Source organism: Sminthopsis crassicaudata, chromosome 1 (assembly GCF_048593235.1).
Source record: "Sminthopsis crassicaudata isolate SCR6 chromosome 1, ASM4859323v1, whole genome shotgun sequence".
Classification (NCBI taxonomy): Eukaryota; Metazoa; Chordata; class Mammalia; order Dasyuromorphia; family Dasyuridae; genus Sminthopsis; species Sminthopsis crassicaudata.
Window position 1 is genome coordinate 725702306 of NC_133617.1, and position 19102 is coordinate 725721407.

At 35.5% G+C, this 19102-nt stretch overlaps 1 protein-coding gene across 1 annotated transcript in view; it reads left to right on the forward strand.

The window, feature by feature from the left end:
- The window catches only part of EOGT (EGF domain specific O-linked N-acetylglucosamine transferase), a 41366-nt gene extending 30747 nt beyond the window's left edge, over nt 1–10619 (forward strand). Inside the window, exons 15-18 of the mRNA XM_074284141.1 lie at nt 1559–1620; nt 3217–3336; nt 4783–4885; nt 8453–10619. Coding sequence (XP_074140242.1) covers nt 1559–1620; nt 3217–3336; nt 4783–4885; nt 8453–8599 — 432 coding nt within the window. The 3' untranslated portion in view covers nt 8600–10619. The remainder of the gene's footprint in view (nt 1–1558; nt 1621–3216; nt 3337–4782; nt 4886–8452) is intronic.
- Nucleotides 10620–19102: the final 8483 nt, after the last annotated feature.

Below are 19102 nucleotides of genomic sequence, written 5' to 3' on the forward strand. Positions count from 1 at the left end.
AAACACAGTTCAGTGAGACTACCCAACATATCAAGGCCAATCTGACAATATCAACAATGTTTCATCCACAGACTTAGGGCACTGAGGTTTTCAGGGGCATTCTTCCCTATCTTCAGTTTATGGATGGAATTTTCTGTTTCTGTTACTGATTTTATTCCAAATATGTAGTCACCATATTCCTTTTAAGGTATAGACTTTATAAAGAGCTAGCTGATAGGCACCAAAGAAATGATTTTCTTTCATAATTGGATTTGTAAACTAATGATAAAGCCCACATGCATTAATCAAGCTATTTTTAATGAAATAACATCATTCCTCAAGGGAAAGGATACATGTTTAATGACAGCCTTTGTGGAATTATTGGAAATTAGGATTGTAGGGCTATAGTTGGAAGGGACCCCAAAAGTTCTATAGGCCAATCTCCTTATTTTACAGATAGGAAAACTAAGACTCACTGAGACTAAGGGCTTCTTGAGGTTGTAGAAGTAAATGGAGTATGAGAATTTGAATTGAATCCATATCTCCAAGTTCAGCATGATTTTCAGGGAAATATTCTACTTTCCAAACAAGTACATTTTTAGTTGAATGCTCTATGGCTTAGCAGTTTTTTCTAAGTTGACATCTTTGATTTAAAACTTAAATCTGATTAATTCTCCTATGAGAAAATCAAATTCCCCTACTCATCTACATTTTCTGAGTTTAGGGGCATGATGATCCTGCAATGCGGAAAACCCATGTAAAAAATTTTGGCCCTTCATGCACAGAAAAGAAGTTTGATCCCCCCCCATTTTTATGGGGTGCTTACGGTACCATCTTGTACAATTTGGGTTAAGTGTTTGGTCATATATGCATATTTTTTACACATTTCTGAGTTTCTAAACTTTTTCTGTCATCTGCCAATGATTACATGTTATCTGTGGCTTCTATAAGTCCCCTCTCCCCAATTCTCATATAATTTCTTATGCTGACCTGACTGTGATGAAGAAAATTGAAATGTGGAAGGAATCAGTGTAAGTTCTCCTTTAGCTCTGATAGAAATGGAGCTGAGTAGGAAGGAAAACTTTCTTACGAGCATTTGGTGAGGGAGGAGAAATGATTTCTATCCCACTTTGTCATTGGTGCAATCCTGTAATATGTTACAGAAAACTTGCTCGATCAGGGCTTTTGTCTTTCACTATTACCAAATGGGAAGTGATTTATAAGTCAAGGCAACACAATTGTGGTTTTAGCAGGATGAAACCCAGTGACCTCTTTTTGTTAATGGATTAAATGTTTCAGTCTAAAAAGCATTCAGAGGGTTTCCCCAACAAAAAATGACCTTGGCTTGCATATTCAGATGACAGGCTAACATTTCTAGTTCTGGGGAAAGGCTCACTTGTCGCTGTTAAGGCCGTAGCATCCTGAATCCCAGTCCCCCTTTTTGTGTTCTGGTTGCGAATTAAGGAGAGAAAGCTTTTGTTGACATGAGATACAACATGCGGTTTTTTAGCTTTGATAACTTTTTGAGATGATGAGAAAGGAGATGAGAGAAGGAATAAATGTTTCTCTTTCTTCCTAGCTTGTCAATGCATTGAAAACCGTGTCTTCGTTTGAAGTCCGAATAGTAGATTACAAATACAAGTGAGTATGAAGCTACCCCTTCTGCCGGTGCTGACTTTTACTTGAACCTCATTAATGGGGAACCAGAACCAGGGAATCATTAATTTTTCAAGTGTTTATGGAAAGCAGGTTTGCTTTGGGATTTTAAATCCATTCTGCTTATAATCTAAAGGGGCCTTAGCCTTTGTCATATGGTGATATTCACACCCATCACACATGTGTATCAATGAATATCACTGGGCTGGCATTCTGCCATAGAAGCCAGAAATGTATGGGTGTTGTTTGAACAATTAAAAAAAAAAAAAAATAAAGCAAATATTTATCTTGCACCTACTATGTGTCAGACACTGGAGACAAAGAAATGATTATATTAATTTCTTTCTTTTTTAATAAGCAATTATTGAATTAGGCCCAAGGGTTTTTCCTCTGTTCTACTTCCTCATTCAGAAATCAACCCCTGTAGATTTTTCAGGCAGCCTTTGAAATGCAGTGCTAAAAGTGAGAGGGAAAACTCAGATCAAAAGGTAAAGAAGTTTTAGTTTAAGTGATGAATTTCAGCCTATTGTATTTTATTGAGACAGGTCTGGGAGAAAAAGTGGATTTTATAGATAAGTCTCTTTGACCAAGACTGAGTGATCAGACTCATTCTCCACTCTTATACCCTCATTAGAATTAACCTTTCATTATAATATTCATTCTCATTATCTATTAACCAATCAGAGTTGATTGCTACCCTCAGGACCACCCATGTTCAAGAACATGTAAATATTGAGTGGGTCTTTGGCATTTAAGAGTGTCATTGACACTTTTTATATATAATTAATATAGCATATAATTATATGCTAGTATGATTAATTACTGAGAAACTATGTCTTGCAAACATTTTATATGTCACAAGACAGAAAGATAAAAATGAAAAATAGGTCCCCTGCTCTCAAAGAGCTTCCCCACACCAGTAAAACCTTGGGTTGGATCTAAAACAAAACCTGAAGCATCCCACCCCACTCCAGAGGGTCTCTTGGTTAAAGTAGGGAGACCATTTCGGGGGTTGTTATTTTAGGTCCCATCTATGGATGGTAGCAATGGAAATGGAAGCAATGTGACAGATTCAGGAGGGATTATGTTGGTAGAAGTGGCAGCTCATGGAGTGTTAGAGGGGAGGAAGAGGACGAACTCAAAAGAGGATGATTATGTCTTAATTCTGCAATATAGGATTATTGTGTTTTATTCAAAGTGGAGGTTTCTAGGCTTGGGGACCTGAAAATACAGCTATACTGCTTACGTAGTTCAGAGTTGTCAGATATTTATTAAGCACTTGCTGGGTGCAGCTGGAAGAGATAGCAAAGTAGTGTCCTGGCAGCAGACTTTACATGGCCTGATGATTGGTTTTAAAAGTGGGACAATCTGGGTTCAAATCTTCCCTTTTATTCATTCATACTGGCTGGGAGACCTCTCAGTGCAGCTGTTAGTTAGTCCTCCATGCCAATGAATGCCACATCCAGTCCTGATTTCTGTAGGAATCCAATCAGTGCTTACAAGATGGTGAAACACTTCTTGTTTTCTGGCCCTAAAGGAAGGCTTTCTTCTGGCCTCCCATTTTCTCCCTTCTCTCTGCAGGGAGATTGGGTTTCTGGAGCAGCTGAGGATCACGCACAACACGGACATCTTCATCGGCATGCATGGCGCTGGGCTGACGCACTTGCTCTTTCTCCCAGACTGGGCTGTGGTTTTTGAACTGTGAGTGGGGTGGACCTCGTGGCCGGGCCCTCAGGGGCGGGTTGTGTGTTGTCAGCACACAGGGATGTTCCTGGCCTGGGGATGAGTAGAAAAGCTCACTGTTCATCCCCAAGGTCACCCAGTGAGTCAGTCAGGAGGAAGGCGAAGAAGGCCTCAGTGTTCTTGACAACTTAATTGTGTTCTAGAACACCCAGGTGTCAGCATCACTTATGTTTTCTCTGATTGGTTTTATAAGGCATCCTAGTATCCAATCCCTCCCCCATACCCGCCCCTTATTAGTTAGATGAGCTCAAGAAATTAGCTTCCATTCTTCGGGCCTCATTTGTCCCATCTATAAAATGAGGACATTGGGCTCCATCCAACCTCTAGGGCTGTGATCACATTAGGAATTAATTCTTGGAATAATTGCAGTCAGTGGTTGAGTGATAAAGGTCATTAAACAAATACCATAGTTCTCAGTAGTCAGAGATTCCAGGGAAAATTTTGAATCTTACTTGAATTGGGTTAATTGTGTGGCTATTATTGGGCCCCAGGATCATAAAGCTAAAACTGGAAGGGATTCCAGAGGCATCTGGTCCCACTCCTTCATTTTTACAAATGAGTAAACTGAGACCCAGTGAATTTGGGTCTTGTCCAAGGTCACCCAGATAGTGTCAAAGGTAAGATTTGAATCTAGAACCTTTGAGTTTAGAAACAATTTTTTTTTTTTTTTTTTTTTTTGCTGAGGCAGTTGGGGTTAAGTGACTTGCCCAGGGTCAAACAGCTAGGAAGTGTTAAGTGTCTGAGGCCAGATTAGAACTCAGGTCCTCCTGACTTAGAACCACTGTTATTTCTACTGTATCACATGCAGTAATTGGACTTTTCAACCAGTTGCAGAGCTTTTGACATCTGGGTGAAATATCTAGATAATTCAAGTAAATTATCTAGTTCACAATTATCCAGTTCATTGCCTCTGCTCTTTATTTCTCTGACTTGACTTGACAGTAATCATAATAACTGGTATTTGTAGAGTACTCTCAGATTTACAAAATACTTTTATAAACATGACCTCATTTGAACTTCACAACAGCCCTCTCAGGCAAGTTAGGAAAGAATTAGCCTCAGTTTACAGATGGAGAAACTGAGGCTGAGAGAGACTGACAGACTTGTCCAGGCCCACAAAACTAGTTAGTTGTTAGAGGCAGGTCCAGTGTTCTCCCAGCTGCCTGAGGCCTCGTCTCTATGGCTCCAGTATTTATTTTTTAGCTCCCTTACCCTAAAGACAGACCAAATTATCCATTTCTGATGATCTTTTAAAAATGTTTTTCTCTTTTCCTTATTGTTTAGAGATGAAAATGTATTTGTCTTTTTCAGGAAGGCTTTTTCTTTTCTTAGGAATTATTTTCAGGTTGCTGGATCATAAAGACTTTATGGGACCATTAATGATGAAAATCTTTGTGTCTCTAGGTACAACTGTGAGGATGAACACTGTTATTTGGACTTAGCCAGGCTGAGAGGGATTCACTATGTCACCTGGAAGAAAAAAAACAAAGTCTTTCCCCAAGATAAGGTAAATCCTGCCCATCTCATATTCTTGTTTTTAATTCGACTCTCCTTGATAATAAAGAAAAGGAGAAGGGAATAAATTCTTATTAAGTCCCTACTATATGCCAGGTTCTATGCTAAATACTTTACAAACATCATCTCATTTGGTCTTCACAATTCTGGGTGTAAAGATAAGTAAATGCAAAGTGCTAGTTGACTCTGCCTTCAAAGAGTTTATCTTGGTACTGACCTAGGAAACTAGCAAGACTTCCTTGTTATAGCTCTTGTTCCTTTAAGCTAAAATAACTTACCAATTAAGAGGGGAAAAACTTATTTGGGCTAAAACACGTGAATATTTAATCCATTAAATATACTTAATTAAATATATATAGTATTAAAGTACATAAAGTCTTTCATGTGTAATTTACTATCCACCTCACAGGGTTGTGTTGAAGAGGACACTTTGAAAAACTTTTAGCAGGAAATAAAGAGAAACTATTGAAATATTGTTATTATTGAACCACACGGGTGGTTCAATGAATAAAGCATTGAAAGGAATCAGGAAAACACTGAGTTCAAATCAGGGCTCAAACACCAGTTGTGTGACCCTGGCAAAATAATTTGACTTCTGTCTGCCTCAGTTTCTTCAAGTGTAAAATGGGAATAATTATATCTCCCAGAATTTCATTTCTCCAATTTAATTTTCATAACTGTGGAAACCAAATAAATGTCTGTCTATTTCTGACACGCAGAATAGGATAGCCACACTTGCTCTCAGAATCTATTGTGGGAGAAAGACTCATTTTAACCCTTAAAATTGTAATTCCTGAGCCCCCACTGTTATGCTTTCTGTTTATAAAATTACTCGCAACACCTTTAATATTAAAAAAAAATTTTAATTGATATAGACTTTTCTTTTTATGTGTCCTCAATATCCTTCTGCAGCCTGTGTCCTTCTTCTTCCCAGAGAGCCATTTTATGTGAAAAGAAATTACACCATTAAAACTTAAACATGAAACATCACTAAATATGAAAGCAAATGTAAAGATAATCTTAAATAACATTTACTCAATAGAAGTCAAAAATAGGAATAATCAAAATATAACAGTCCACTTGTGAACCTGATTACACTCTTTCACAGTGTCCAAGAGTAAGAGTAAGCACCAACTTATAAGAACTGAGGCACATGAATAGGAAATCCCATATTTTCCTAGGAAAATTCAAGACTTTTAGGCTGAAAGTCTTGATATCTGTGATCCCTTTAAGGGATAGATTGTACCACATCACACTTAGTGAATGACACTGTTCCTTTTCTGAACCTCTCTATTTTCTTCTTGGATGAAACATCTTCATGGCTCCTATTATGTTTCTAAAGCTTCTTTTAATCAGTTAGTAACTTTAAAAGTTTGGGATAACTTGATAATCTTTAAGCAAAAGGTTGTTCCCTTTAATCTTTTTTTTTTAAGTTTTTTAAAATTAATTTTATAATTATAACATTTTTTTGACAGTACATATGCATGGGTAATTTTTTACAACACAGTTATTATATAATAGTCCCATAGTCCTAGAATAGATCTTTGATGCAGAATTTTCCAGCAATAAATATAATAGTCCTGAAAACTCATATTCAAAATAGCTTCTGGGAAATGGATGCATTGGAGCCTTTTTTTACATGCAGTCAGGTCCTCTTTCACCTAGTTTCCTAAGAACTCTGTGCCTTTCCTCAGCAACCCCTCTCCCCTTTTCTACTTTATTTTCCCCCTGGGGGATTGCTTTCCTCTCTTATTATTTCAGCACAATCTATGTGTTTCTTTGTGTTTCACACAAAAAATTTCCCCCACTCTTGCCCCTATCAGCCAATGAAATGTCCACCTCAGAAAGGGACAATACCTGGCATAGGCTTTATATCCCAGGTACCTGCTCCAGTACTTCACAGTAATAGGGGCTTGATAAATATTTGTTGAATTATATAATTGTAAGGATCAAGCCTGGTCTAAGAGAGATAAGATTTCACCTCCCTCTCGTATTTGCAGAGATAGAAGACTATAGGTATATAGTACATTAGCCTCAGTTGGTATTTTAGTCAAATTTCTTTAATTGCTTCTTCCCCCTCCTTCTTTCTTTTTAACTTTAACCTTAATATATAATGGGGATTATGTTTTACATGGCAAATAATAAATCTTTAGCCAGTAGTAGCAACATATTGGTTAGATTTTTCCTTTAGGAGGAAACCAAACAATTTGTAAAAGGGTTCATTTTAAAAAATGACTTGCTCTTCTTGATATGCTCCTTTCTAGATAAGGGAGAGGGAAAACTTTTTTTTTTGGAAATGAAGATAATATAAAAACAGATATCAGTATTTTAAAAAAAGATAGGCTGAGTATTGGGAGTGGAACTCCTTGGCAAGGAAACTCATTAGACAAATGTAGGTGAACATGTTCTCTGTAAATAGATTTATGGGGTTACCTAAAGCACTGAGATTTGCCCTGTTACATAGGGTGGGAATGAACACAGTTCTTGGCTTTGAGGGAAAGTCTCTAACCATGGTGACATCTTAGAGGAATTGAAGTTCCTAAATTCCTTTCAATTTTGTTCAGATTTTCCTGGCTCTTTTAAGCAGCTGCTAAATGCCATGCAGTGGGTTAGACCTGGGAAGACAAAGATAACAATTCAGCAGTTTCCATTCTCAGGAAACTTACTTTTGGGAAGTGCTACTTAGCCTGATCATGGGTTGGGAAGATAAAGATTGAGCCTATGATTTCATTGGTGCAGGGAACTCCCAAAGAAGGCAAGTTTCTCTATTGGTGAAGATCCGGCACAGAACAGTAATATGGCCACTAGTCCATACAGAAGGATCCCTAAGGACCACATGGTGTTTGAGTTTACAATGTCATATAATCAATATTTTAATGTATTTTTATTTATCTTGCTAAATGTTTCCCAATTACATTTTAATCTGGTTCAGGCTGTATTTCCAGTGGGATCTGGAAGTATGTTTGATTCTTAAGAATGTTACCTAGAACTAAAGTATTGAAACCAGATTAAAATCTAATTGGGAAATGTTTGACAAAATAAGTAAAGTATAATACACCATAGATAATATTAGCTTTTGGTTTTATAAGTCAGCAGGTTCATTTCTATCTGAAAAAATTAAGTGATTTGCTCAGGGTCACATGTGTAGTAGAAGTGGTCCCTAAGTTTGAGATTCTCTCTCTATTCATGATGCTAAGCTTCCTCTTGAATACTCTCTCCCCAACACACACTTTATATATATATATATATATATATATATATATATATATATATATATATATATGTATATGTATACATACACATATATACCTACACATATACACCTATACACATATACATACATACACACACACACACATAAATGAAGTCAACAAATAAGCAAATATTCATTGGATTGAATTTTAATTCCATGCCAATAAGCTACCTGTTTAAAAAGAACCATAAATTATGGTCATCAGCAAATTAATATATCCAGTGACAGAACTGCAGTTTTCTTCTTACACGGGAAGCAAAGACCTAAGGAACACTGATTGTTTACAAATGTTTTCTGTTTCTACAGGGTCACCATCCAACTCTAGGAGAGCACCCCAAATTTACAAACTATTCTTTTGATGTAGAAGAATTTATGTCTATTGTCCTTCTGGCTGCAGATCATGTGTCTCAACATCCAAAGTGGCCATTTAAGAAGAAACATGATGAACTATGAAAAAGAAATGTCAATGATTTTTGTTTTCATCAATGTCATTGGAGTGAAATGGAAACCAATAGGATCTAAATACTTGAGCACCCAAGCTCACGATTTTTTTATACCAAAAAAAGTGCCATGTTTATACCAAAATGCACATCTAGAATGTTGAAATATTTGGACTATGGTCTTTCTAGACTGTTTTTTCTATATTATTACTATTTATAAAGATCATTTAAAGACTTTTGCACTGATCATTTGAATCCTTCCATTTTGTAAATGTAATCAAGCTCATAAGACTGCTCAGTTGTTTTGGTTAGTAGTAATGAAAATTTCATGGTGAGTTATTGAGCATTTTAACCTCAGAATCTGAAAAGATTTTTGTTGTTATTTTCAGATTTATGTATGATAGCTATTGTAATTTCAATCATCACTTCATCTTATTTCTGACATATTAGGATTTAGAGGACCAAAGGAATTTTAAGAATTCATAGGAGAGCATAAATTCTGGGCTTTGAGACTTGCTAATTCATAAGAGCTTGGACACTTGGAGAGAAAAAACATCATGAGAGAGGAAAACTTGGAGTCTGACTTTCATCTAACAAAGAGAGTTAATTCATGAGAGTCTGACTCATTTTACAAAAAAGGAAATCAAGATCAAAAAAGGTTAAATGAAATGATCGGGGTCAACAGTTAATAAGAGTTTGGGTCAGAACTTGAAAATAAGTTTTAATGAATCCAAATCCAAAACTCTATTCCCCCGTATCTTTGACAAAGAACTTGCTCTTCTCTATAAACTAACAAGTACACTGAGATGAAATTATATCCTATGCAATTGCAATAGGTCGTATGTAACTAATAGGAGTCGAATTTTAATGTGAACTATGTATTGTATGATAAAGTATTTAATTTTTCTTTCTTAAGTAACAGTGTTTTGGTTAACTTTTCCCTTTGGGAAGGGAAAACAAATCCTACTAGTTTGTAAAGTATTTCTTTTTAAAGATGGCTTAGATTCTGTCATTGGGATAGATAAAGCCCTACTTCCCTAGGTTACCATCCCCATGGAAAGGTTCAAGTTTTAGATTTTCATATGTTTCTGTATTCAATCTGAATGTCAACATGTAAAGAGTGTTTTTTTCCAAATTAAAAAAATCCTTTAGATTAGAAGAATACCATTATGAAAACAGGTTAGATCTTACTTAACTCTATATTTGGAAAAGATGTTAAGATCAACTCTGTTATTTATGCCCTTCTAGGATGCTTGATTTCTGTTAAGAGTTCATTCTGTTGCAAAAAGAGACGTTTACAACTATATAAACACTTGTAGAGTTTAATTTTCTAGGTTCTTGACTTCCTTTTGTTAAATGATTGTAAAAGTGACTTCCTAGAGGTTAGGCCTATTTATTATATTGCCTGTGAAAATCCAGATGAATGACTGTGGCACTGACTGATATACAGTTTGGTTTGGGCCTTAGAAGAATCCTATTCTCAGAAACTCAGCTGATTGTAATGGCTTTTCTAATCATGGTTGTTGCTGCTTTTAAAGTATGTACAAAATAGGAAACAATTATTCAGGAAAACATACTTCACTCAAAATGGAAACAGAAAAGCAAAATCGCACTTTGCGGCAGGATCAAAAATTTTAAATGCAGTATTTCTGTATTTGTGTTATTACCTCATTTTGCAGAAGTGTCTGGGACAAAGTTGTTTTGTAAAATAGCACGAATTTCAGAACATTTGGCTTTTTTTAAGAGGAAAGCTATATTTATTATACTTTGCACATATTTTAGAGAGAGGTAAATTTTATAGAACAGGATATGCATTTGATAATTATGTAGTTAACTTATCAGGTTTTAAAAATATAGCAACAGAAGGAGCTGTTCTAGAATTCACAAACTAAAAAAGTTTAAAGTGCAAAGCTTAATATTTAAAAATTTTGATCAAAACTCTGAAGATTAACCTTTAAAAAGTCTGTGATATCCTTTGCCATTTTGGGGGAGGTAGGGGATCATGCTTTTGAAATAAATCTTTTTGTATTTTATTTTGAATGTCAGTTTTATTTTATTTTTTAAAAAAGTATTTCTCTCTTTGAATATTATTATCTTCTTTCCTTGGAAATCTTATTTAACTGCTTTATGGAACATAAACTTTGCCCTACTTAAGAGATCTTGGTTTAAACAGAGATCAAAGGAAAATACAACTTTCTCAATATTGTGAAATTACAAGAATACCTAAAACCTGGGGCCATTTTCTTTTCAATTACTATTGGAAGAGATGTGAGAAAGATGGGATAACTCCCAACTTTTGTAGTATTTTTTTCTCAGCTGTTTTTTTTTTTTTTTTTTTTTTTTTGAGATTAAAATAAACTCCTGAGAGTCCTGACTCAGGGTGGCAATGTGAATGAGCAAATCTCTTAACATTTCAGCATCTCATAAGAAAAATAAATAATAATGGTAAAAGCAGATAGCTTTCTAAGACTGATACTGATAACTATTGGTCAGTTTAACTGTATGTGAAAAACTGATTTACATCAAGGAAATCCCAAATCTGGTTCCAATTCCCTTGCCCTTAGTGATATCGTTTCCAGACTTATGTAAGAGACTGCCTGGTTGGGGTGGGAGGAGGTGCCTTTAGGATGGGGAAGACCAGGGTTCCAATCCCACCTCAGGCACATAATGGTTCTTGTTCTTTAACTCCCCAGTGCCTCAGGGAGCTTTCTAAGTCTTTAAGTGGCCCATGAGCTATTGATCTGTCTTGGTGGAATGAGTTTTTCTTTCCAAACAGGGAGTCAGATGCCTCTCAAAATAAAATAAAATATGTATTATGTAAAAATTATTATACCATACTATATCATAATTATAATTATACATAACATATTACATCATACATAAAATTAAAACAGAAAATGACAGATTATATATTTCCCTACATTTTACTAGATAAAGATTAATTTAGTGAAAAATTTTATGAGAATCAGAGTACTACTTAGGTTGTATTTTCACAATGATGCTTCAGAAATTCTGGAGTAGTTTTCATAGTCTACTTCCTCCACAGTAGTAGTAGTAGTAGTAGTAGTAATAGTAGTAGTAACAGTAGTAGAAATAGCAGTAGCAGCAGCAGCAGTAGTCGTAGTGATGGTAGTGGCAGTACCAATAATAGCAGTAGTAGTAGTAATAGTAGCTGCTGCTAGTAGTAGTAGTAGTAGTAATAGTGGTGGTAATATAATAGTAGTAATAGTAATAGTAGTATTAACAGTAGTAGAAATAGCAGCAGCAGCAGCAACAGTAGTAGTAGTAGTAGTGGTAATAGTAATAGTAGTGGTAGTAATAATTATTGTAGTAATAGTAGTTGTAATAGTAGTAATAATAATTGTAGTAGTAGTAGTGGTAGTAGTAGTAATAGTAATTGTAGTAATAGTAGTTGTGGTAGTAGTAGTAGTAATTGTAGTAGTAGTAGTAGCAGCAGTAGGGGTGGTGGTAGTAGTAGATGACAGCTATTTGTAGTTAATTCTCTTCTCCCATTAGCATAGATATCCCTTCCATTAGTATCAATCACCATCCTTCAATTGCCTTCTTATCATATGTGATTTTTAGCCATATTCTGTAATATATCTTCCAGAGAAAGTTGGTCCAATGTGCTGGGAGCCTTTGTCTAGATCTTTCGATGTTCCATAGGTACCAAAGAACCTCGAGGGGAGGACTGGGGATCTGTCTGTTCTGCCCTGTTCTGCCTACATTTCATCCCTTTTTCTGATCACATATTTCTTGGGATTTCAAGGGTTCCTCCCATCCCCATGAAAGTTTTTATTGAGTCTAATAATAAAGTTTTATTAATTTTTCTTTTTTATTATTTTGAATTTGACAAACACCAACCAATATGAACCTCTCCATATTCAAAGAAGAGAAGAAAAAGAGGATCAGATATAAAATTAAACATATTATATAGCATATTACATATTATATAGCTCTTTTGAAAAAAGTTGATATTAGGTGTATTAATATAAAATATTCATGAAAATATTAAATTTAGCATGGTGATACATTCTGCTCTCTGCCTTCTGAACTTCCTTTGCCTTTCTTTTGTGCCTTTTAAAATTGCCTCATTGTTTCTTCTCCTTTTTTTTTACATTACCATCATTATGTTCTTTTCCCCATAAAGGTTCCTACCCTCCAAAAAGAAAGCTGTTTTATAAAACAAACAAGCAGATATAAGCAAAACGGAATGTCTTAAAATGAAGAGTTTAGTAGAAGTTTTGTTGGATCAAAGATTCTGTGACTTTTTGGGTTCTAAATTGCTTTCTAGACTAATAGTACATTAATGTGCTTCTCCCAGAGGCCTTTCAACAATTGTCAGTTCTCTTTTGTTGTTGTTGTTGTTGTTGTTTTTTGTTTTTTGTTATCTTTACTAAGATAATGTGTGAGGTAGAGCCTCAAGAGTTGTTTTAGTTTGAATTTGTCTATTACTGATTTGGAACGTTTTTCATAGGGTTATTGATAGCTCACATTTCTTCTTTCACATCCTTTAATTTTCTATTGGACAATAGTTCTTACACATTTTAAAAAAAATCAATTCCCTATACAGGGTATCCCTAAAGTGATAAGTTATTAAAGCTTAAAACTCACTAAGACTTTTTGGACACCCTGTGTATGTCAGATACAAGACTTTTATGAGAAAAATTAGCTGAAACAATATCTCCCATCTCCACTCCAGTTAACTGTTTTCCTTTTGTTTCCCAAAGTGATTATACGTGGCTTCATCTTGAAATAATACTATCTTAGAAAGGTTATCTAAAAAGTAATGAGAGAAGCATGGTAGATGTAAGTAGAGTTCAACATATTTATGATAAGGTCATATCATAAATTAGAGGAAACAGGAAAAAAAGATATCTCTTACAACTATCCCCAGAGAAATGAATTCTTTTGTTTAAACTTTTTATTTTCAAAACATATACATAGTTTTCAGTATTCATCCTTGCAAAACCTTGCAAAATTGTTCCAATTTTTTCTCCCTACCCCCCATACCTTCTCCTAGATGGCAAATAATTCAGTATATATTAAACGTGCAATTCTCCTACATATATTTCCACATTTACCATGTTGCACAAGAAAAAAATGAGATCAAAAAGGAAAAAAAAATAGAGAAAATAAATAAAAAGCAAGCAAACTACAACAACAAAAAGTGAAAATACTATGTTGTTATCTACACTTAGTTCCCACTGGGCTCTCTCTGGATGTAGATGGTTTTCTCCATCACAAGACCATTGGAATTGGCCTGAAATGCTTCATTACTGAAGAGAGCCCTGTCCATCAGAATTGATCATCATATAGTCTTCTTGCATGCATAATGATCTCCTGATTCTGCTCATTTCACTCAGCATCAGTTCATAAAAGTCTCTCCAGGCCTTCCTGAAATCATCCTGCAGATAATTTCCTATAGAACAATAATATTCCATCATATTCCTATACCATAACTTATTCAGCCATTCTCCAATTGATGGGCATCCACTTTTGCCGCTACAAAAAGGGCTGCCATAAGCATTTTTGCCCATGTGGGTTCTTTCGCCCTTTTAATGATCTTTTTGGAATTCAGACCAGGAGAAACACTGCTGGATCAAAGGAATGCACAGTTTGATAGCTTTTGGGTATAGTTTCATACTGTTCTCCAGAATAGTTGGATCAGTTCACAACTCCACCAACAGGGTATTAGTGTCCCAGTTTTCTCACATTCCCCTTTAACATTCATCATTATCTTTTCCTGTCATCTTAGCCAATCTGAGAGGTGTGTGATGTATCTCAGACTTGTCTTAATTTGCATTTGGTGGAAGAATTCTTAACCAAAAAAGGAATAGAGAAGATCATAGGAAATAAAATCAGCAATTTTGATTACATAAAACTGAAAGGTTTTTGTACAAATAAAGCCAATGTAGTTAGAAGGGAAATGATTAACTGGGAAGGGGGCATATTTACTGGCAAATTCCTAAATAAAAGTCTTATATCCAAAATATATAAGGCATTGATATACATATTTATGAAAACGAGAACTTTTTCCAAATAGAAAAAGTTGTGCGTTCTCAGATACTAGTTGTGTGAATCTAGGTAAGTTAATCTTTCCCCTCAGTTTCCCTACATACAAAATGGGGATAATAACACAGGCTTATGAGAAAGAATGATATTTGTAAAGTGGGAAGAACAGTGGGGAGACCGCTTTGGCTTGGTCTGATTGCAGAAGGAGAATTAATGTCCGTTGTGTGTGGAAAGAGTTTTAAAAGCCATTGGCTTGTTATTCTTCAGTAAATTATTGGGAAATGTTAAAGAGTAATAGGAGATTTCTTGTGACAAGCAAGAAACAAATGGATTGGAGTTGGTGGTTGAAAGTGATCAGCTCATCTGTTGATTTTATGTCCAGTTTGACCAAGTGAAGGGACAGCTCCTGAACGTAATTCAAGATTGCACCACTAGGTGTCAATAGAAGCCTTTCAAATCCATGATTCTTTGGCCCTCTTCAACCTTTCATTGTGAATTCAGAGTTTCATAGGCAAACAATAGAGCAAGCATTGAGTAGATGAATGATGAGTTGTTGGATTTTTGTTTGTTTATTTGTTTCCCTTTCCCCAGTTCTGGCTTGAGAGGAAGGAGAAAAAAATTATTGTAGTCAGTTTTTAGATTTAATGTAGAATTTTGTAGCTGCGTCAAACAGCCAAATCCTGTATAATTTCTCCTGATCATTTCATGAAAAGCTTACTTGAGTATATGAAAATGATTTTCAGTGACCAGAACTGCACAACCAAATACATTCTCGTTTGATTTGGAGGAACTTTGGAGGGCTATATCAGTAAAAAATAGTTCACTTGCTTTTCTATTTATATGCTATGGCAGGATACTTTCTAGTGGAAAGTTGGATATGGAATCAAAGGACTCAGAATTCAAATTTAACCTTGTCCAGGTCTTAGTTGGGTGATGTCAGACAAGACACTTGATTTCTCCATTTGTAAAATGAAGGGTTTGGGCTAGATGGCTTATAAGGTATTTCCTAGTTCTCATTCTGTGATTCATAAACTGTACTCCTTCCTTATCTCTATGCTTTTGGAAACTCTAGACTATGTGAAATTTCTCTCAGTGTCTATGAGATCTTTTCTGATTCTCCTAGTTCATTCAATCACATAGGATCAAAGTACTTCAGAGGCTATTGAAATCATTTTATTAGAGGTCCTGTGAGATTAAGGCTACACAGTCAACAGTAAGCAGAAAGATTTGCACAAATCCTTTGTCTGGAGGATCTATGCTCTTTCCATTGTGCCGTGTTATTTCCATCTTTTTTTTTCTATTTAACTGGGATTTTATAATATTTAGTTTGTACATACTTCATAATTACTTATCTATATTTCCTCTCTCTTCCAACTCCAGTAGAAAAGAAGCTCCTTGGAGTCAGGTACTTTTTTTGGGTTTGTTTTTCTGTCACTGTATTCCCAATGTGTAGTATAGTACCTTGCATCAGATTCAAAGATTTAGAGTTGTCTGGACCTTAGCAATAATCTAGTTCTCACTTTCCACATCAAGGAAATTAGACTATTTGCCCAAGATCCTTCCAGTTAATAAATGGCAGGGCCTGGAGAACCCAGATTCTCCAATTCCAGTTAAGTGGCACAGTGGATGGAACACCAGACCTGAACTGGGGAAATTCAGCTTCATGATTTCAAATCCAAACTCAGTCACTTACTAGCTAGGTGACCCTGGGCAAGTCATCTAACCCTGTCTGCCTCAGTTTCCTCATTTGTAAAATGAGCTGGAGAAAGAAATAGAAAACAACTCCAATATCTCTGCCAAGAAAACCTGAATGGGGAAACATTGAGTAACATACGACTGAATAATAATAAACAACATTTTCTGACTCCAAATCTGTTACTTTTTTCCTACTGTGGATTAAAAAAGAGAAGATCGGAACCTAAAGACTATCATTACAGTCCCCCAAAGAAAATACGCAGGGTGGAATGAATATATGGATAAAATAGTTGATGAATAAAATAAGAAAAAGAATTGAAGATACATTACACTCTGAAACAATCAGAAAGCTCAGGGAGAAAGCCAATACCAACATCTGAAAGTCAATTAGAAAGATGGGGAAGGGAGAAGCCTCTTATATAATAACAGAGAGGTAACAGAGAGGAAGTGGTGTGGACACTGGATGGCAGCAGCTGTTCAGTCCTGCAGACCCAGAAGAAATGAGCAAAGAGAAAAACATCAGTTTCTGGTGTGGTCAGCATCAGTAGGGTCTTAGAGTAAAAAAAAAAAAACCGAGTCCCAGTGAACAAAAGGGGCTTTGGAGCCACATTAACTTTTCTCAAGTACAGACTTCCTAGAACTTTCATTGAAAATTTGTAAAAAGGGCACGTTTACACAATATCTGACAGGAATAGAGTCAGATGCAGCATCCTCCTTATGGAGACAGCAGCAAGCAAATAAGCAAAGAGGAATCCTTTGGTATTGTTTCTTTTGGGGGTGACTAGGGAGCTTAAAACATCTGTTTAGAGGTAGGGAACTATGGGTAAAGATCATTGCAGATAATGTCAAACTGTTAATTAAATCGATTTTGTGAAAAAATCTTTTGTTAGTTTTATTTTAAAGTTCTTTTTAAATTTTTAAAGTTAAAATCTTTGTTATAAGGTAGAAGAGATGGGAAAGATATTTTCAGAAAGGAAGATGATATAAAAACAAAAATATCAATAATTTAAAAAAATCTACAACATCTCACTATAAGACTTAAAAAAATTGTCTCTGACATTGACTTTTGGGACAGCATATTAGGAATCTCAATGTAAATAAAATGACTTTCAAAAATCAATTCAATATGATCATATTTATTTTTTACTGGATTATACATTCTTAAATATTCTGGATTTTGCAATTCAAATAACAGTATATTGGAAGAAAAGTTTTATGGCTGCTACTGCCTCTTGTGCAAGTAGTAAATCTTTGCGACAGGAAATAAAGAAATAAACCCAGAGAAAGGGCCCCATTCGTTTCTTTATGGCTGTGATCTCAGATTATTGAGCGAGCTGGTACCTGGGAAAACGGTTTCATTTGGCCTTTATTGTTCTTTTACTTGCTTTTCATTTACTTTAATATTACTATGGAAGGAACCATGGTCATAAAACCTGGAGATGTCCCCTTTCTTCCATAGAACTGAGTGTCATGGTTTGTTCAAGGTAGCTTTAGTAGCAGCTCCCTCTGTCTGACCCCAGCCAATCTCATGGGGATAGAACAGAATTGTGGAATTGTGTACTTTTTTATTTAAAAATAATTTTTGATATATATTGTTTTTATATCAAATTAATTTTTGAAAGGATTGCTTTTTCTCTCCCAAGGGTGCCATCACTTGTAACAACAACAAGAGAGAGATTAAAAAAAGGGAAAGAAAGAGAGACAGAGAGAGAGAGAAAAAGAGAGACAGAGACACATAGAGAGAGACAGAAAGACAGACAGAGAGAGACACAGAGAGAGACAGAGACAGAGACAGAGACAGAGACAGAGAAAGAGAGAGAAGGGAAGGAGAAGGAGGGAGGGAGAGAAGAAGAGAAGGAGGTAGAGAGAGAAAAGGAGAGTAAGTTTTAATAAAATTAACCAATACATTGGCTGTCTCATAACATGTGCAATGCTTCTTACTTTTAATCCCTTTGACTATTTTTAGAGCAGAGAGGGAGGAAGATTTTCTCATCTTTTCTTTGGGGACAAACTTTGTGATTATTTATAGACAACATCCTTTACCCATTTTTCCATTTATCTTACTGTAATCATTGTGCATAATGTTATTGGGTTTTGCTTACTTCACTCCGCATCAGTTCATATAAGTTTTTTTATGATTCTATATTCATTATATTTTTTTTCTTGCAATAAATACAGTTGTATATCCATATCCATCATGGATAACAACTTAAAAATAAAAAAAACTTTCCACCTCACTGGGGTGTAGGACTAGGAGTGAGCTCTCTAAATTGAAGGTTGTAGACATTTCAGTCATTCTGATTCTGTGAGAATGTATAGGTTAGTAAGGGGCAGAAATAAAGCTGGAACAGCCATTCCTCTAGAGAATTTCAAAGCAATAGAGGTGAGACATTACTAGGGCAAGCAGTATCTGAAAGATAGTCCTTTCTATACAATCCCTGACAAATGGTCATCCAGACTTTCAGGTCAAATAATAACTTGCCCTGAAAACTTCATTTTAGCCTTGGTAGAGTGGGTGAGCTGGATTGGTTGGTCTCTTGGGGTTCTTTCTAGCACCAAAACTTCTGGCCTTAGTCTAACAAGTAATAAGTGATGCTCAATTATGACCGCAAAGTGCTGGGACACTATGCTCTCCCCTCTTCATTAAGGGTCTTTTTGCCTTAGACTGATGCATAGAGTGACTGGGCTCAATTCTAGGGGAGCCTGATTTCCTAAAAGAGCACCCAGTCTTTTAGCTTACCCTTTGGCTCATTATGCCTCCATCCTGGCTGTCAGTTTTTGGATCAGGATTTAAAGTCTCCAAAGT